At 42.3% G+C, this 20,398-nt stretch overlaps 3 protein-coding genes across 11 annotated transcripts; 2 read left to right on the top strand and 1 right to left on the bottom strand.

The window, feature by feature from the left end:
* The first annotated feature begins 13,515 nt into the window (after positions 1–13,515).
* LOC124194847 (translation machinery-associated protein 16-like) lies at positions 13,516–14,022 on the top strand. Its single transcript, XM_046589229.1, has 2 exons — positions 13,516–13,762; positions 13,829–14,022. Exons 1-2 carry the CDS (start codon positions 13,516–13,518, stop codon positions 14,020–14,022), a joined length of 441 nt encoding a protein of 146 aa, XP_046445185.1.
* Positions 14,023–14,060: 38 nt separating this feature from the next.
* LOC124194596 lies at positions 14,061–20,102 on the top strand. Of its 9 annotated transcripts, none has more exons than XR_006874981.1 (11): positions 14,061–14,897; positions 14,960–15,026; positions 15,100–15,336; positions 15,423–16,411; positions 16,481–16,553; positions 16,613–17,790; positions 17,857–17,928; positions 18,473–18,560; positions 19,012–19,459; positions 19,539–19,605; positions 19,683–20,102. XR_006874981.1 is itself a non-coding variant. In XM_046588851.1 (5 exons), exons 3-5 carry the CDS (start codon positions 19,265–19,267, stop codon positions 19,862–19,864), a joined length of 444 nt encoding a protein of 147 aa, XP_046444807.1. In that variant the 5' UTR covers positions 17,851–17,928; positions 18,473–18,560; positions 19,012–19,264; the 3' UTR covers positions 19,865–20,102. The 9 variants fall into 9 exon arrangements, 3 of the variants coding, with proteins under 3 accessions (XP_046444807.1, XP_046444808.1, XP_046444810.1); XR_006874984.1 differs by having other exon boundaries at positions 14,062–15,026; positions 16,613–17,089; positions 17,170–17,790; XR_006874983.1 differs by having other exon boundaries at positions 14,063–15,026; positions 15,423–15,807; positions 15,915–16,411.
* Positions 17,004–18,422, bottom strand: LOC124194597 (merozoite surface antigen 2-like). Its single transcript, XM_046588855.1, has 5 exons — positions 18,014–18,422; positions 17,873–17,936; positions 17,634–17,774; positions 17,496–17,563; positions 17,004–17,435 (listed from the first exon to the last, which is right to left on the bottom strand). The coding sequence occupies exons 1-5, from the start codon at positions 18,020–18,022 to the stop codon at positions 17,307–17,309; spliced, it is 411 nt and encodes a 136-aa protein (XP_046444811.1). The 5' UTR covers positions 18,023–18,422; the 3' UTR covers positions 17,004–17,306.
* Positions 20,103–20,398: the final 296 nt, after the last annotated feature.

Genomic DNA, 20,398 nt, shown 5'->3' with positions numbered 1-20,398 from the left:
GCTCCCATAAGCCATTATTCTTTTCATTTTCGAGTGGAAGGTTGTTGTCTGCTGGAAACGGGCAGACGACTGGGGGTTATAGAGTCCCGACAAATCAGGTGAACTGGCCTCCCTTTTTCTCTTGGTGATTCATGGCGTCCCGGCAACAGCCGGAGACCCGTGTGCAACTTATTATTTTCCCGACTCCCCTTTTTTTCCTGAATTTGAATTTCTCTCTCTCTCTCCATATTATCTCGAATGGTATCTTATATTAATTTTAAGTGTGCGCCTTTTTCCGTTTCTGTTTTTTTCCGCCAACCGTTCATCATTCGGTCTGACTTTGGGCAGCAAAACAAAATGTCGGTGCGGGTCGGAGAGACTGAAATCTTCCCAGTCTGCGCCTATATTATACGACGACTCGCGGTTGTTGTTGTTGTTGTTTTCTCCCGAGATTCCTTTTTTTGGGCTACGCCAGTCATGACCATGTCCAGCAGCGCCACGAGTTGCTTGGCGTTTTCTCTTTCAGCGTTTTTTTTTTCTGGGAAGAAGAATTTTTTCCTTTTGGAATGCCTTTTCGCCATTTTCATATTCCCCGCCACTGATAGTATATATAGCTGTATTATTGCACACACGACAGTGTGTCGGTAGACAACCGGGAGCGTGAACAAGAAAAAACAATAATAAAAGACCGTCACGCACGAACGTCGTCGACCTTTTTTTGTTCTTCTCGTTTTTTTTTTGTCTCACTGGTAATAAATGGTCAAAATAAAGTTTGAAATTCAAACTTTTTTGAAAGGAGAAAATGAAAATGAAAATCAATTAGAATTTGGTATGTTTTACGGTGATTGCATTTAGTGAAAACCCAGGTAACAAAATGTCCCCCGGAAATGGCCGACGATCACGAAACGAATTTTGTTTGGTTATTTATTTGGCAAGGCAAAGAAAGAAAAAAGAAAAACGAAGCGGGACTGAGACTGGTTATTTGTGTTTGTCTTGACGTTTCTCTCGTTTATTTGTCGTACGACGTGTGTCTATTGACTCGGAACTCTATCCGCAGGGCGCACAACAACTCGGCTAGGATTTTCTCTGCTCCCGTGTTGTTTCTTTTCGTTTGCTCCCGTGAAGATGCAAACTGGCGTGTATCAACAAGCGGAACGGAAATGGCACAAGAAGATGAAGAAGAAGAAGATGTTCTTTATTTTCCGATAGATTTGTTGTTATTCGCGCCAGGGGACTTTACCGGCAGTCGTAATAACATCAGTTTCCGTTTTTCTTCCATCCTGATGTTTGCCTGTCTGCTTGTGTAGTTGTTTGTTGCTGGACAGGCTTCCGCCCAAAAAAAGAAAATTCTGTCGTGCAGAGATGGAGAGATCTTATTTGTCCGTTTATCACCCGAAAAAGTTTTGTCATTTTCACTCGAGCCGAACGACGACGACGACGACGAAACCGGTCGAGTTTGTTTGTTTGGAAAATGAGGCTAACGTTGACAATCTGTTGGACATCATCGAGACGATGGATAGATGCGATAAGCCGAGAGGCGAAAATAATAAAAATGACCAGACGTTTAGATTCTTTTTTCTTTCGTGATAAATGAAGGAAAAAGCCAAACGACTCTGTGTGCCGCTGCTGCTGCTGCTGCTGCACACTGTCAAAACGAATCGATTCTTCAACCGACTTTTTGTCCCAGTTTCTCTCCTTTTCCCAACACGAACACGGCACGGCAGAAATGAGGACGATCATCATCAACTGGTTAACCGACAAGAGGCGTCGAGTGTCTTTTCTTTTTTCTCTCTTCTCACGCCCGGACCACCGCCACCGCCGCCGCCTTTTCTTCTTATTTTGCGGTCGTTTGCCGATCATCAGATGTCAGACAGGGCCGGCCTCACTCTTGTGCTGTTAGGACGTGTATCAAACATAAGAGGATTTGATGTTCACGGCTTGCGATCACGCCGACAACTTTTTTTTTTCTTTTTTTTCCCGCGTTCAATATCGTCGCCTTGTCGTTCAATCAGAGCGTCTAGCCCTTTTTTCTTTTTTTTCTTATTTACGCAGTTTAAGATGACGGGCTAGCAGCCGAAACAAATGAAACAAACAAAAGAGTCTTTTCTTCCATCCGCCATTTGGTTGGATCCAGGTCGTCCTCCTCATCGTCCCCACATAAATAATGCGGGAGTGAACGCGGGAGAGAGAGAGAGACTAAAGCCAGTTTATTTGGCAAAGAGCTTCTCTCCATTCCTCCGATTCCTTCCCGGGCGCGCTCAACGTTTCAGTTAAAATACTATCGAGTCAGTCGTAAAGTTTATTTAAAGGTAATGGCGAATCTTGAATGTATTTTACTATTTTGTCGCCACCGCCGCTTTTCTATACTCCTTTTTCCCGCCCGGAGGTTGGAAAAAAATGGCGAATATCCGGCAGAGAGTCATTCATCAACTGGTGACAGGCTAGCGAAAAGAATAAGCAAAACCGCTCCATGCATTTTATTCTTTTGTTTTCTCTTTCGTCCATTTTTTGTTGTTGTTTTATTTTCTCTCCCCCTCCGCGCAAAACTCATTCGTTACATATGCAGCAGCAAAACCAAAGAAGAAGAAGGGCTTCTTCCTCTTGTGTGTAGTATATCTTATAAGCCTTTTTCAATGATAAATCCTTGAATAGCTCTCGCATAAACCTCAAACCCTTCATCATCTTCTTAGACCATTTCTTTTGGTTTTGTTTTTTCTCTTCTATTTTGCTCATTTCCCTACGAGATTTGTCTCCTTTTTTTTTCTTTCTTGCACCTTGAGAGAAGAAGAAACGAAAAAAAAATATAAGAGGAGAATTCCGTGCTCATTTCTAAATCCATTCTTCGCCAAGTTGTTATTGTTATGTCTGGTCGATATGTGTTTTTTCTCCTTGGAGACGACACGACACGCTAACCCCGTGGGGTATTTTCTTCCTCTCTTCTTTTTATCTTTCTATTCTTTTTTGGGATGAAACTCATCATCAGTTTCAAATTCGGCTGATGGATCGAATGCAAATGATGATGAAGGATCGTCCCAGAAACACTCACCCCGGTGGCCTCCGATTATTATTGTAACTCTCTTTTTTCTTATCTTATTTCTTTTTATCTTTTTCTCGATATTCTTCGGCCTTGTCTTTTCGGTCGGGAGTGTTGGCGTATCACGATCCAGCGTCACCCGACCGCGAAGGGAAACAGATGAGCTTTTAATTGAAAAAACAAAAAAATAATTCACCTGTTTGAGCTGTTGGCCATCAACCACACATGATTATGGCGAGGTCTAGATAGGAGGGTGTGGGTGTAGTACCAACGCATATCGCGGCCCTCACACATATGATTACTGGCAATGACTAAATATTATAAAAAGAGAAAGAAATCCAATTCCAGCTGGTGCTGGCACTTTCACTCGAAGAAGAAGAAAAAAACAAACAAAATAGTTGTTATCCGTATAGACCTTTTGTTCACACTCCATTTTTGGTTTTCTTAGTATATTTCACAATATACGTTGAAAATTCAAATTGCCGTTTGAGGTTTTTTTCTTTCCCAGCTCGGCATTAATATAGTGTATAGCTATCTCGCGTGTCCCGGGAATTTTTTCCAATCATAAAAATAGGAATCCGAAAACTTTAAGGTTTTTTTGGGGGGGAATGATTAATAACCAGCAGCAGCCTTAGCTTCTTCTTCTTCTTTTGTCGTTATCGTCTCGGCATATCACATTATTCGTCCTTTTTTCTTCTACAAGTTCCTCTCTACTACTACCAGCCCGTCTGCAGCGCTATAAATTACATCCAAGTGCAATGTCTTGCGGTTATTCAAATATTTGCTATTGTTTCCATGCCGCCGAATAAATAACAGAATTTTTCACAACTTTGTGAGGACTCTGTGATTTTATTTCTTTTTCTTTTTCGCTGCTCTTCTCCTTTTGTGTGTGTGCCATGGGTGGCTGGCTGGCTCGTTAGCACCGCCAAATAATGGCACTTGATTATAGACGCTGTAGAGCGGCACACGCCAAACACTAGAGCGCCGCCGAGTCCTTTCGGTATGGAGCTCCGTCACGATAGGAGGAGGGAATACTTTTTTTTTCTTTGACTACAAGTACTTTACGGGCTGCAAGTCTTTTGTATGCGCAATCATAGACGATGATAAGGCAGCCGACGAGTGGCCGTGTAATGAATTTTTTTCGGGCACGTCCGAACATTCTTTCATCACCTTTTTTCTTTCAAAATTTTGCCAAGTCTCTCTTAAATTATTCACGGGATGGCGAATAGATCACGGATTTCGCTCATAATTCAGAATGTAAAAACGCGAGAGGAATGGCCGTTTTGATTTTTATTTATTGACCCTATAGCTTCTCTTTTTCAGCTTCTCTTTTTCTTCTTCTTGTGTTTTTTACCATCGCAGCGGTGGGTCGCTGGCTGCGGATGGTTTGGTGCTTTGATTATATGCTCCTCTCTCTTTCCAGCAATAGCCCGGCTATATTGCAGCCCATTGGAAGGAGAGAATCTTCTTTCTTTTTTCCCTGTTTCTTTTCGGGTGCGAAAGCCAAATCGACGGCGACGGTCGGTTCCAAAAGGCGCCATAAAAAAAGAAGAAGAAAAACGGGAGAGAGCCAAAGAAGAAGAAGAAGTTTTCTGCTGGAGAGAGAAAATAAGAGAATGAAAAACTAAAAGAAAAAAGAAGAACTGGAAAAAGATTGATAGTCAGATCGATCGTCTCGAACGCCGCCTCGTCTGATTGTTGGGAGAGAGAAGGAGCCAACAGATTCACAGTAGAGAAGAAGAAGAAGAGTCCATTGAAGACATGAGAATGAATAGAAAGAGCTCACGATCACGCAGCGGCAGCTAGCAGCTCAGTTTCTTGAAACCTATTTTTCTCTCTCTCTCCCGTTTCTTTTTAGATCTATACTTTATATATATCTGTACAACTACTAGCAGTCTACTGCAGCCCGCCTGCGGGTCGTACAAGCTGCACTGCATCTCTAACACACTCTGTGTGTGTACATGAACGGCAGAGAGAGAGAGTGACTATAGCGGCACGGGAGACAGTTAGACACTGCCAGAGATGAATGGCTCCTCGTTCCGCCCGCGCGCTAAAACGTATTGAAAAGCCAAAAAGGCGAAGGAACACCACCACCACCACCACCACCAGGCCAACCAGGAGCACTATGGCATCTCATTTCAAAAATAAAAAGCAGCAGCGCATCTCTCTCGCCGAGGCTTGATGGGTTGCCATTACTTATTTGCTCTCTCTCTCCCCTTCCAAATACTTATATGCGGGATGTACATTTTTGTTTTGGGCCCGTCCAATCGCGGCTAACCGATTTGAAACGTTTCAAACCAATATCGTGAACGCCCAGATTCCTTTTGATTTGATTCGAATCGCGCCAGAAATTATTGGATTCGCTCCCGACTCTAAACAACGTAGTATAAAGAACAGGCTTTTCTTCGGCGTGACGTAATATAGAGCCCCGTCGTAAAGTGTCAGATTCGTCTGCTGTGTACTCGGCGACTTCACTTTCTAGGATTGGGGGGGATCCGTCGCCACTAAAGAAAAACAGAAAGTTGTTGTGGGAAATTTTGTTGTTTTGCAGTTCGTGTGACGATCCACCGACAACAAGAAGAAAATTGTCCGAGAGAATCGCGTCTTGTGGCCATGAGAAAAGAGAGGCGGAGAATGATCGAAGATCTATCGATCGTTTGGTTCGATCCCCCTTCTTTTGTTTTATTTCTGCGGACCCTCCAGTTGTCTCCGTCCGGCCAGACGGACCCAATCTTGTGAGAAAATCTTCCTAATGGCGAAAATCTCACTGAATAATCACTGGGTCTTAAGTTTTGCGGTGACAGAGAACCCCCCACCCGTAATCGGATAGGGAATGGACATTTGCTTATCGAGTTCCGCATCCGATATCGAATTTATCCCCCTCAAATTTCTTCTCTCTAGGGTTTCTAATGGGTTTGCATTTCTAATTTGATGCGAAGCTTTCTGTCTTTGGTGGGTGGAACCTTGCGCATAATTTATTCTCTTTTTTAAAATAACAAAATAAAAAATAAAAATCCGATCTGTTTGCTCTCCGACACGCCCTCCATCAAAGCAATGACAATCCAATCCGAATCGTAGAGCCGAGGAGTAGTAGTAAGTAGTACGTGCTGTTTAATGTTTCGTGTTGAAATGTGCACAAAAAAGGAAGACCGCGAAAGCAACAAAACAATCGACACATTTTTATCCATTCGGTCGTTGTGTGTATTTGTGCTGGCTGGATGGAATTGTTACGATTATTTATACGACTCTACTGGCGTTATGTCGCTCTATGAGATGTGCATATTCTAATGGCCGTATCATAAAGACGAAAAAGAAGAAAAAAGAATTTCCCTTTTTGAATGTATAAAAGGACAAGAATTTTTGTTTGAAATGAACATTTTTTGGGCTATTCATTCCAGTTAGTTGTTTCGATGGTCGGATGTGTTCGTCTGGGTGTGAAGACGAACTGCACCGTTGTAAATTGATAAAAGAAATAAAATAACGCCGCCCGAGTCACATTGCCCATTAGCTTTATGGCGTGTCTTGTGGGTGGGAAGAAGAAGAAGTTGGTGGTGGTGGTGGCGGCCGACGCGCCTAGTTGACTTTTTCTTCTGTGATCTTTTTTTATCCTTTGCCATGTTCGTCCCTTGTACGGCCTTTTATATAGCCATCAGCTTTCATGCATCACGCGTTTGCTTTCTTCATTCGCCCATAACGGGCCGAGCATCTCTCACGTCTTTATTCATTCATCCTCATCATTTTCTTACCTTTTTCATCTTTTTTTCCTTTTTTGAGAAATATTTTTTTTTCGGAGCCAGTCACGTTGAATCAAAAGTGAGGGCCATCCATCCATCCATCTACTCTCTCTCTCTCTTTGCGCACACGCATTTAAACTGCACTAGGAGCTTCTATCATCATCATCATCATCTGGCAGCTCACGGGGGGTTTATCCCCTTTCGGTTGTTGTCTTATCTGCTGCTGGTGCCATTCGGTGGCAACATCACGCGAGAATCATTGAGCGCCGCTCTTCTTCTTTCTTTTTTTTTCCCTTTTTGCTTCCGTCAAGGGTCAGCTGGATGGCCCTTTGGCGATGGCCCCTATATAGCTAGACTTGTTTTTGATCGACCGGATCTCTTCTTTCTTTTCTTTTTTTATTATTATTCCAGACGATACAAATCGTTTCCCCCCCTCCATAGCCGAATGTGCGTCATCATATCGTGTCATTGTCCCACACTCTTATTTATATATCTTCTCCCCAGACCCTTGTTGTTGTTGTTTGTCTACGGAAGAAGATATATCCTCCCACCGCGCTCACCCGGGGTGTCTCGATCGTCTAGACGCAGCTCCCAAGACTAATACCCGTGGTATCCATCAGCGCTCGCTTTTGTTTGGACCGGGCCAAACGTACTACAAGTGCAGACACATGTGTAAAAGCAGGATCATCCCCCCGGTGTATCCCAATCCCCTTGCGATAGGATCGAATCGTTTAAAAGTCGACACACCAAAATCGCACCGAAAACTAACTACGTTATTTACCTGGATGGAGAGAAATGTTTCAAAGTTATTTGATGTGAAAAAGAAAGGGGTGGACTTTATTACCATAATTGCATAATTCATGATCGTCAGGAGGGGGAAAGAAGAAAAAAAAGGATTGGCTTTTTTGAAATTGGAACGAGAGCAATCAGGTTGAAGGACTTCTCGATTGGCGTTCACGAGAGAGAGAAACATCATCGTGTACGTACACCTACAAGTAATAACAGGTACTTGACAGTGAAGGATGATGATGTGTGTAGGAAAAAAAAAGCTACACAAACAAAAAACGAGTGCCCGCCGCCGGTCGACTGATGGGATGCAACTCGCGCAAGTTCATCGGGATTTTTATTTTATTTTTTTTACACTATATTTATGGTGATGATGATCGCGGCCGAGCATGTGTAGGATAGAACTCCGACCCGGATTCTTATGTAACTTTTTTCTTTCTGTTTTTTTTGTTGTTCAACTCTCAGGTGAAATTACAGCAGCAGCAGCAGCAGTTGTTGTTTATAATCTCTTTTTCTCTTGGCCATTCGATCGTTTTCGTCGATCTCTCAGGGGATGAACTAAACTATACCAAAAATGGGATAAAGATTGAGGTCATCATCTTAATGACCACCTTCGATAAGTACAGACGCAGTTCATCTTGTATATACCACAGAGTCCCGCAAATCTGAACCGATTCATTGTTGTTGTTGTTTTTTTCTCTTTTTCGATGCGCCACTCTTTATTTCTAGAGAGGCGACTCTTTTGTTATTGTAATTATTTATTTCGAAAAGCAGCCAAAATAAGGGCAGACATATTTCATTTTGGGGATAATTGAAGGCCGGAAAAAATGTAAATCTCATCCAAGGCGAAATTGAACAAAACGGGAGCGGAGGAAATTTTCTGGTTGCGATTCAATCGGGAAAAAAACATTTTGGCGCATCGACTTGGCTCTCTTTTGTAATCGAATGAAAACAAACACACACAGATGTTGTTGTTGTTGTTTTGCACCGTTGTATATATAGCTGATGGGGAAGGGGGGCGGTTAGAGCTGGGAGGAAGAATATCCAAAGTTTCGCCGGCGGGATCAATCTATTTGAGCATGTATGAAACGCTTTGCATTCAATGCGCCAACCCGCTCTCCATCGTTCCTCCTTTTGCTTTTGCTCCGGCTCTCTCTTTCTCCTTCTGTTTGCGGGGGGTGGGGGAGATTGATATTCGTTTTATCTTTTGAACCATCCGCCAGTTTCGTGATTGAATGAAACCAAGGGGATAGAAAAAAAGAGAAAAAACTCCGCCGATCTTCTAGAGAATAAAAAGATGATCCAGCTAGCAGCTAGAGGAGCGCGACTATTCATAACAAAAAGTTGCGCTCCCGAAATTCAATTGATTGCCGTTTCCCGCGGTCGGATGGCAACAGCGGAAAAGGGAGGCGCCCATGTGACTTTTTACATTTCATCCAGCCCGTTTCTGTTTCTTTTTAAATATGTTACGCCACCGCAAAAAAGGAGTGAATCATCATAATTTTCCAAGATGGGCGGCGGTGAATTGCGATTGGGAACGCAACTTTGTTTTTTTCACGACGACGACGACGATGATGATGATTCTCGGTGGCCGCTGACGATCATTAGAGTCGTTTTGGCGTACACGTGAGCTGCTTTGCTTTAACAATAATGCGAGTCTGCAGTGTAATTATTCATTTTCTCTCCCCCCCCCCTTACCGTAAAGTATCTTGCATCTATAATTACGTGTGTGTCTGGGCTGGATGGCAGGCGAAGCTTTTCCCCAAAACATTTCTTGCCTATGCGTACATATATGAAAGGTAATCAAGTCTAATTACACGCACGTATACCGGTATACGTTCCTCCTCCTTGGGTAACTGCCGGTACGCTCACAACAACTAAACAACAACGCAACAACGTTGTGATAAGGATCTCGACTACTTTTCTCTGGCCGAGTTCGTTTTTTTCTTTTCTGATAATAGACGTACGAACCACTACCAACTACCCCCGGAGTGTTTAGGGACGAGGGTATATAGTCGAATGTGCGTCTGATGATGTGATGCGGATCACGACACGCAGAGTTCGCATCCATTTTACATGTTACCTGTTCCAAATGGAAAATGGACGGAGAAGATATGGCGCACCCCCCCTCGAGGAAGATTTGTTTGATCACGCAAACTCGAACGCTTTTCATTTTTTTGACGTTGTTGGTTATCACGTCAAATGGTTGAACGTGGGAAGTTGACCGACTTCATTTTAATATTTTAATTTTGAAATTCCCCCCGCAAAAGAAAATGAACGAAAGTTGTTGTTTTTTTTTTTTCAGGGGAGGTCTTGATGATTGCTCGCCCGCGTTCGTTTTAAAGAATAAAAAACGATGCGTTACGTGCGTAGTGCACATTTTTCTTACAATAACGCTCATGTGTGTTATATTCCTACGGAAAAAAAAGAAAAGAAAAGAAATGGAGGTTATTCAGACGATTGACCTTTGTGCTGCCGGAGAAATGCGTTGCAGACGTCAACGGGTTTGTTGTTGCGGTTGTTTGTGTGTGTGTATACACGCCAGCGGCAGTTGCTTTCTTGCTCACACGCGGGACGGCAGCAGCATGTGTTGCGAAGCCGAGAGCAGTAGCTTCGGCTAGTTAGTTAGTTGCTTAGTAATAATCTCTTGGCTTTTGAACAAATAAAAAGAGCTGCTGCTGCTGGGAAAGCCTGGCAAAAGTCTTGATGGGGGATTATTAGCGTCAGAAATGATGTCCGATTCGGATGTCATCAGCCATGTGCAGTGGACGTGAGTTGTGACCTAATAAGGGCGTCCAAGAAAAGAAGTCGCATTGACGACCGACGACCGACCGACTCTCCGGTAATTCTATTCAACGACGAATTCTGAAGAAGAAGAAGCCCAGCAAAGCCAATTCGTTAGCCAGGCGGGGGGACTCTCCTTTTGCTTTTTTTAGTACTACAACACACTATACGCTTATAGAGTGCAATAATAATAAAATATTAAACGACTGCTGCTGCTGCTGCTGCTTTTGAGCATGTTGGCGCGTGCTCGTTCCCTGTCGTTGGGTGAAGCTCAGCCGCAGCAGCAGCCGAATGACGTCACGTCCAAACTTTCTCTCTTTCTCTGGGTGCCATTTCTTATTGAAGTTTCGGTGATTACCTGATTAGTGGCTGACTTTGAAAAGGAGAAAATTGGACAGTAAAGTTTTGGATGGTAAATGTCAAGACGCCATTTGAATGGCAACGGAGGTGGGATGTAGTGCACACGTGTGCGGCGCTATAAGAGTTTGTCTTGTTTTCGTATTTGATCTGGGTGATTGGCGATCATTTCCTTTGAGCCATCATTCATAATCGATCGCTTTTTTCGGCAGCGCACGCTCTCCCGTTTTCCCCTTGTGGCTGAGAAATCATATCGAAAAAGAGGAGAGAGTAAAAGGGTCATCGAGACGCTCGTTTTTCATTGTGTTTATGACATCTGGCAAACCGCTTTTGGCTTCCCCCGTATGGGATACCGAAGAGACGCTCTCCACTCACCCGACCCACCGTCTCTCTCTCTCTCTCTTGACTCACTCGGGTTCTTTCTTGTTGGGATTCCTCGCTTTTCCACTCCTGGACGCGCTTTCATATCAAAGAGTTTTTATTTATGTATACAGTGTGATATATAAATCAGCACCCCGTTTGTCTCTCTGTGCTGTAATAGAAGGTCTTGACGGCCTCCGATGACGGCTCCAACGGTCTTCATTTCCCAGCGTTCCGACGCGGCTCTTAAAGGCCCTCTCCCCGTGTTACTCGGAGTTTCTCTCCTCTTCTTCTTCACGGCGGAAGGAATCGTCTAACGCGCCACTCCATCTCCGCGCCCATCTATTCCGCAATGGCGAAAACAGCGACCGGAGAGATTGCCGCAGAGTTTCGCGTGAATAGTTTTCTGTTTAGAAAACGGGGAGAAATCACACACACACACTGCGGTAGAAAAGAAGCTCATCCATATTCAGACATTTGTGTGTGCGACAGGAAAGACTTTGACAGTGTCGGTGGGGAAACGTAATCCGGCGACACACACACACACAGTTCGTTCGTTTATTTTTCTGAAGAGAGGCGGACAGGCAAACGAAGAGTCGAAACTTTTTTTGGGGGGGAGACGAAAATCCGTGGCTCATTTATTTCGGGCACCTCATATCACGACATACATGCGCAAAAAGCTTCGCCTTGGGTGTGGGTTGTGCGGATCCTTCCGCCTGGCCCTATATGGCAGTCCATGAGAGATCCTCTTTTTTTTCCCCCCGACTTGCTCGTGTTCAATGATGGAAGACTATACGATCGAACCAACGAGAATGGCATCCTTTTTTCCCCTAACCCTGGAGTGGTACGTCCGACTGTATAATGTACAGTGAAAAAAGTATATGGCGTGCGGGTTAGTCAAAATGTTGGGAGTCACGCAAAAAGATCGCGGCTTTTGTGCGGAGGGGGGAGAATGTTTGATGGAGAGAGAGAAGGAAAGAAAAATGGTTTGAAATGGATGACAGCCGGAAGCTGTCGCAGAAATCCTTTAGATCTCCCGCGATATCATCTAAATTCGTTTTTTCTTTTTTTCTTCTCCCAAACATTTCAATTTCTGATTTCTTTCTTTCCTCTTCTTTTCTGGTGCTATCAAATACAGATGTATTTTGGCCGAGCATCAGAACTTTATTGTACGTATGTGTGGGTGGGTGTAGTATTATAGCATCCGAAAAAGGGGGGGGGGAGAAAAAATGGGAGAAAGAAAGAAGCCGCCGGTCCGTCAGCCAAGCAGAGTCCGTGACCGCATAGGAGGAAGGAGGACGCTCTGAACCGGAAGGGTAATAAAATCCATCCGTACCCAAAAGAAAGAGAGTAAAAAAAAATATCTAAGTGCAAAAATGTCACCTCACCGTCCGCAGTCCATCATTTCAGTTGAGCGAGTTTGTCTCTGTCATTGCTCACTGCTGGCGATGTGGTGTGTGCTAGCTTGAGTCACGAACGCGGGTTTAAAAGGGTTCAAACTTGTTTGTAAAAATATCAGACGTGTGGCAAACTATACAATATATTCTCTCTCCAGCTCTATGTTCTCTCTCCCACGGTGTGTGTACTGTGTAGTGTGTGTGTGTGTTGGACCATCAGTTTGCGGGTCTTTATAGGTAGTAGATTGGACCAGCCAGTCCAACAGATGATGGATTGCCAGTCGTTGGAGATTGGGTAGACATACAAATCCTAAATAGAGGAGAGCGAGAGAGAAAGTTATTATTCCTCTGGTCACGAATAAGATAATTTGCCCTTTAGGTTGTATAGCCCTTTGTGCACAATAACGCCTAGCTCGTTTGTCTCTGCAGGATGCTATCTATTGAAGGGACAAGGCGAAAAAGAAGTCGAAGTAAAAGTCTTTGCTTGGACCCAGGCCGAAATACCGCAGAAGATATGAATGGGTGATATCGACTATGTAGGGCCATGTATTACTAATAGACTGGCTCGGATCGTTCAATTGATGGAATCGCCAGATTTCCTGCGACTCTGCGAGTTATTTATTTGAGCTGAATTGCCGTCTCTTGGTAGACGTTATCTTTGATCAATTCAGCACACAAATCAAAAAGTTTAAAAACATTTATTTGTTTGTTTTAGTTTTGCGCCTCTTTTTTATCGATGTGCAACGCCACCTGTGGGTGGTTCTAACAAAAGCTTTCTCCCTGCGCAGTTTAGTAGTTGAGTTGGGTCGTCTGCTAAGTTTTTTGGGTTTGGGAACTGTGCACGTGTGAAAATATAATCTGTCAATCATGGTTAGTTAGTAATGAAATGTAACTTCAATATTTTGTATTTTGTATACGATTATTTAATTCGCATCTTTATTTGTTTATTTAGCCCAAAGTCAAGACAAAGTTTGGTCAAGAGAACAAATTGATTCATCCCAACAGCAGGAAAGCTGATCAGATTTCAAGGGAATGGCATCGTGATGTGCGAGTCAAACACAACAAAAAGGCTATGGCACAAAAGATGACGGCGTTGGGAGAAAAAATCGCCTGGTTTCGCGACCAACTCGATCCAGAAGTGAAAATCTACACACCTGGATTGACTGCAGACCTGGTTGAACAATACCTGGGCAGGTTCGACGAGGAACTTGAACAAATTCACTTGAAAAATCAAATTGGACAAAGAAGTTCAAGACAGCATGCCAGCAGGGAAGATGCTATTGAGCACTCACAGAAGTTGGAGAGAGACGAGTACGAAGGATGTGGAATTGGTAAGTCACAGCCGTTTTATATTTTTTAGACCTATCCCGATCTTACAATGGCTGATATCATATTAGAAATACCTGATCTGTCGTGCCCCAAAAATTTGGAGTATTTACGAAGCTGGACTGGTGTGCTTCGTTTCATTCCTAACATCACCATCAAAAGATTCAGGAAACCAGTTCAGACTAAAGCTGATCCTTGTCATGAAAATGGAGATGAAATGGAAGAAAATGAAACAGATGATGCAAATGCTAAAGATATGGAATGATTTCAATACAAACAGTAAGCCAGTCCTGTACTGTGAATTAAATCATTTGAATGATTACTATTTTATTGAAATTACTAATCTATCTTCTTTTCCGTGCTGAAACTGTACTGAAAGCATAATCAATTGGGAACTGCATCAATGCAATGTAAAATACCTGACCTGAATGGCAAAGAGATTTGCACTCTTAGAAGGCGATGGGCCAACATTAGTTTTGGGGCTGCCTCGGGGTCCAGTTACCCAAGCTCCTTTGTACGTAGATAAGCGTCGTTGCATAGTGCATTCGAAAACATGCCGACAACTGATTTTCATCCACCACAAAGTGGCAGATTACACAAGGTCAAGAATGTTGGAAAGCGCGAGATTTACTTCTTGCCATCAGTTTATGCACTTGTATGGTTGGATCGGTTTGACTATGTATTTCGAACGTTATAACCATTGATTACATTACTGGTTTAGGTTACTTTACATGTTGTTGGGAAAAAGTATTAAGTATTTTCCTGGCTATTTAAATGCTATTCATCGTGTAATTGGTGTAGGAACTTTTCCCTTTTGCAAAGTTTTTCAATGGAACTGAATTCGTGACTTATCTTGAACGAGAAGCGAATGTTAATCATGAACCCTCCCGTAAAGAGGAAAGGGGTTACTTCCTCACGTAACTTGGCTGGTAATCTACCGATGAATGTGCATCCCTAATGGGTTCTACACTGAGAACTTGCGCGTGTATATAACCTCGAGTAGTTAGTGGTGGCTTTGCCAAAAACATTTTGTCGTTACTTCGCAGATCGTCTAGCTTCACAGTTCAGAATCGGTGAATTGCTCAAGTTTCTAGTAGAAAATCGTAGCCCTGGGATGAGTGTGATTCGGCAAGTAAACTGGTAACCTGAAACCTATTCGAGTAGAACTTATACGACTAATTGTTTCCCTGGAACACCCACAGGTCGTCATCTTTTGCTTCGTTTTATCTTGGATCAGCACAGTGCTGTCTCGACCTCATCTTCGACCATGTAAGTTTGCCTCTTTTAGGTTTTTCAATGTATTTCTTTACATTTAAATATTATTCAAATTTCACGGATGCAGTTGAGTATAAAAGTGTAACTGCTGATGCCAACGCTGATGGTGGTGCCAGCAGTAAACCTTTTACTACATTTGAAACACGGTCGTTTATTGCCAATGAAAGTGTCTCAATCGAAGAGACAGCCGTTTCCATCCTCTTGAAGCTGAAGTTCTTTCCCTTCCGGAAAACGAGTAGTAACAGTTCCGTATTGGAGGCTCGATTGGATGCTGGCGCAAAAGATAATGGTGTCTGGGGAGCAGGTATTATTAATTTTAAATTAAAGCACTACTAAATTAAATTAGATTATTAAAAATTAATTAATACAATTTTCCTAAAAATTTTAAAGGCATCGATTTCGGCCTTCCAGATGGATCTGGTTTCGGTTACGGTGAAGACGCCAATTTTAAAACTTTTTCATTTAGTTCGGTTTCCTACATCTTTCAATGAGACATTTTTCAACGCTGTTAATTTTAAATAAATTATTCCATGATTAATTTTCAGAAATTTATCTGAAATCATTTCTGCGATGAACTAAGTTCAAGTCAAATGTTTAAGATGTTCTGGATAAACTTTGCTTGCGTGTTTTCTAGTGGCCAGCTATTGGCATCAGATAACCTTATGTTTTGAGTTATTAGACCCGAATTCTGCGCGTTGATCCTCATTGGTTCAAAAGGACAAGTCTGACGTTCTGCAGCCCCATTCATCAGTAGTATCCCATTCCCGGGTTCTTGGTATTACGCTTAAAGTTTAACGTTTATTGAAATCTAGCAGTCATTTCAAGTATAGAAATGCCCTTTAATCACAATTATTAATATTGCATGCCTTTTGAAATCAACAGCAGCCGTTCCTACCAATCTCCAACTCCGATGGGCGATTCATACCCACCCACTAAGTGAATTGGTAGCTTCATTTGATAACTTCTTGGTTTTCCCATTTCTGTTGGCTTTGGAAATGTTTTGCTGATAAAAGCGGCAGCTCTTGTGTATCAATTTCCACATAAAGGCGCCAAAGAAAACTGAATTAATTTGACGACGGTTGCTAGTGGTACGGTAGTAGTCGCTGAGTCGCAGATAGCCTTAATCTCAAGTGCTTCTCTTTGAACTCGAAGTGCGACGTTGGTTTTGAAACGTTGAAAAGGCTTAAATCTTGTACATTGACCCGGCATCGCCCCTTTTTCCAAATTTTCCTTTGCTGGTGCAATGCATAAAACCCACTAGTTTTACTGAAGAAAAGCAATTACAATCTATCACTCCATCAAAGCCAGCAGCGTAGAGGAAATCTCGTGATATTTCTATACAGAGCAAGATCAACAACCAACAAAACAACAATATGAAGGTAACATTTGTACAATTTTAAAAAGTATTTGAACAAATAATTTTACTCATCAATACCAAACTTTAACAGGCCTTTTCCGTATGGTTTTTTCTCTCCGTGGCAATCTACACCATTTTAGCTGTTCCTTTGCCTCAGCAACAAGGTTTGAAATTGGATTTATTTTTCACTGTTTCTTGTTTAATTCTTGATATTTATTTACAGGAAACGATCCCTTTAGCAGTATGTCCAGAACCTTTAACGAGATGGCTGCTAATACATTCAATTCAGCTGCCTCTCAACAAGCAGCTAATCAGCAGGCCCATCGGCAGGCCCATCATCAGCAATCTTCCTGGCTAAGTCCAGGAGCTGGAGGTGCTGGTAGTACAGCAGCAGGTTCATCCGGACGTGGGCATCAGGGTTCGTCTGTTCGCAGGACGGGAACAGGGTGGCAACATGCCTCAGCCTCTTCTTCAGGAACAGGGTCTGTTTCGGCATCAGCCTCGGCCCATTCTCATTCTTCGCCCAATAATAATAACCAACAACGACAGAGACGGCCAACTAACCGGCCCGCGAACCGAACAACAAAGCAACCCAAAAATCGAAACAACAGAAATGAAAATGGAAACTAAACTTTAATCGATGCATTTAAATTTTAATCCGAAACAGGTACACTGCATGGGGGCAGCCACTGCAATAAATGTAACTTTGGTTTTTAAATATTTTGTGTGCTAATTTAAGACATGCGAGTTAAGTGTCGATTTTGTTTATTGATCGATCAGAGACAACACAAGTGATTTTTCTTCAGTAAACCAGCACTGTTTCATTAACATTTATAATATATTCAAGTTTTCAACCGACATTTCTTAAGTATAGTCTCGTATTCTGAGCTTCAGATGCGATAAGCGATGACTAATATTTATTTTCCAGTGCTGCTTCCAGTACCAGTTCCAGCTGCTGCAGCCTCTCCAGTGACAGCATTCAATACTGCGGAACCTGTTCCAGTACCAGTCGCTGATCCTCCGTCTTGTGCGCTTGATATTCCAACCTAAAACAAATTAGTGAGTCAAATTTGTGTTTGATTTTCTTATTTTTGTTGTTTTCTTACTCCTGAAGCAGAAACTCCTCCTGGTCCAGCGTTACCCGTTCCAGCTCCAGCTCCAGAACCGGTGCCAACTTCAAAGTTCAAAGTAACAATTGTTATTTAAAGGTTTCAATGAATTTTAAGTAAATGACGAAGTCTTACGATTGAATCCAGGGAAAGCCAGTTGTCCTCCGACCGGTTGTCCAGCAAAAGGCAGTGCAGCTCCACCCAGAAGAGGAGTTGCTCCATTTCCGGCAAATAGTGGGGCGGCACCACTTCCAAATCCTGTCCCAGTTCCAGTGGCTACATTACGCAAAAGGTTACCCCAATTAATCTTATATTTAATCAATTACTGGAGACAAATTTAAGTTTGTTTATCAATAAGGGCCGGTGTTCTTTACCTTGAAACGCCTGAGGGCGAGCAGTGGCCACAGCGAGGACTGCGCACAATGTAAAGGTAATCATCTGGAAATGGAATGAAGATGTATAGAAACAGGCAAACAGCATAAAGATTTAAGTTATAACCAGGTGCAAGTACGTACTTTGTTCATTTTGAAATTGTTCGTAGCTGGCACTGAGGTTGTTGTCTTTAAGAAGCGACTTGTTGAAATGTGGTGTCGAATCACAAGTTGGAGATTGATTTTATACTCATGAGAATGTTTACCTTAAACCAAATGTAGAAAACTGTCTAGCGCCTTGGGCCCCCCCCCCCCCCGGTTTTACCCAAGAAACAGTGTCATTGATGTTTGCACAAAACTATTTTGTCAATGTATCTAAAGTCGGTAATTATTTGGTTTGATCCGACTCATGTCACGAACGTTGGGATTTTCCTAGATGTCAGATGTGGTAATACCAGTAGTATGTGTATTTCGCAATTCGAAAGTTACTCCATTGGATTGATTGGAGGTTATGGGAATTTACGTAGTTATACGTATTTGCGATTTTTATACTGAAAGAAAAAACAACAAGCCTGAATATCTAACTCTTTCATGTATCACTAGATGGTGTTTGCTGCTGAAAGCTCAAAGTCTGGAGAGTCAACCGAGAAATGTTCGCCTTTGTTTGCTATCGTCGCGAACGGGATTACAGGTTAGTTTCTATTTGTTACTTCTGCGAAAGCTAATCAAGTGCCGACTCCTCCCCCTCGACATCACGAGACGTTACGATCAAAGATGACATGAAATTTCCCCATCATTCATCGTCAGTTTGGCCATTAGAAATAGCCGCTTTACATAAAATTGATCTGGTGGGCAAATGTTCCACAAAATTTCACTGTTGCGAAATGCGTTCAATGACTCCTCGTGTTTGGCTGCTGCCAAACATCCACCTTTCAAGTTTTCCAGCGAAGTACTTTCGTAATTCGTTAAAGTAACAAGGACACTAAGGCTGTCTATATTTTTTTGGTTAATGAGAAACTATACCGAAGAAAAAGTTGTCCGAATTCGAATGTACCGCATATGGTACATTCGTCGTAGTATATATCACATAGCATAGCATAGAAAAGGGAGATTATTTTGACATCGGTGTTCGTTTCAAATAGGATCGAAATAGGAAAATGGGCCTTGCCGTATTTAGAATACAGGCATCGGGAAAATGAGAAAATCTAGTCAAATGGTCTTTCAAGGCGAAGCTTGTTGTTTTCACTTTGAAAAAGAGCGCTTTTTCCGCCGATGTTGGCCATCCAAGGTTGCTGTTATGACCGCTGTTGATGTTACTGATCCTCTTCGACAAGAAAACAAGAAGAATTATGTAAATTGCGCTTCGGTTGAAAAAGTAGCACAAACAACCTTGGGATGCCCTTCCGTTTCTGCCTTGCCCAGCACCGGTCTAGGGCGGTTAAGCCACCTCCCATAATTTCTCCGGGACTTGGGGGCTCTTACAAATACGGTCCGGGACAACCGAAAGACACACCAGTTAACCACTTGCAATCCAACGTATCAACAGTCCACTTTGCGTCAGCTCGTTTCACATTTAAAACAATCATGAAGGTAGTACAACGAAATTTGAACCGTCTTTCGCGTTTTTTTTTTTAAGTTTAAGCACATTTGTTGTAATTTTTGCGACCAGGTTTTTGCGTTCGTCTTCCTTGTCCTCGCCGTCGCTATGGTCTCCGCTAAACCAGCTCCTCAAGACAGTGAGTGAATTCATTCGGTTAAGTCGCGAGAATTCATTTTTTTAGTAATATGAAATGAATTTTCTATTTCGAATTAGTTCACTCGTCTATTTTGGCTGTCATCAATTCCGCTGTGCCGAATGTTCAGCCTGGTAGCTTTAACAGGCCACCTGCAGGCGGAGTTTCTTCTTTTGCTTCCGCCCAACAAAACACGGGTCCTTCCGGCCAAACTTTCTTCGCCGCTCAGACTGGAGTGGCTCAAGGAAGCTCAAGACCATAAATAGATAAAAAAATCATCCAGGATCCAAGAGCTGCACACTTAATCATGAGCACATTTACATGGGTTTGCTTCAGATTACAATGAATAGCTCAAACGATTGCAAAAATGCAATTTGTAAAAAAAAAAGAACAAAAAAAAAATGAAAACATAAAATTACAGGGCCTTTTAATGCGAACCTTTTGTTTACCTGTTTGTGTCCATTAATAATTACAATAAACTGTTCGCTCGATACAATCTATATTCAATCAAATATTTGATTTCTTTGAATACGAGTTGAAGTTACTGCGTCGGTGATAGTAGCAATATCGAAGTTAACTTCGTAAAAATTACATGAAATTTGAAAACTTTTTTTTTTTTGAAGATAAGTACTCTCATAAATGGTAGATACTTATACTCGAAATAATTTTCAAGTTCTATCCACGATTGACTTACTCGAATGCGTTTTTCGTATTTCATTTACAGATTTGTTTATTGATTTCTAATGTATTTTCGTCGTCTGCGTCAATATCTGCGTCAATATCGCAGGGAAATTTT

Source organism: Daphnia pulex, chromosome 5 (assembly GCF_021134715.1).
Source record: "Daphnia pulex isolate KAP4 chromosome 5, ASM2113471v1".
Classification (NCBI taxonomy): Eukaryota; Metazoa; Arthropoda; class Branchiopoda; order Diplostraca; family Daphniidae; genus Daphnia; species Daphnia pulex.
The sequence above is the reverse complement of the archived record's forward strand: the minus strand, read 5'-3'. Positions and strand labels throughout refer to the sequence as shown.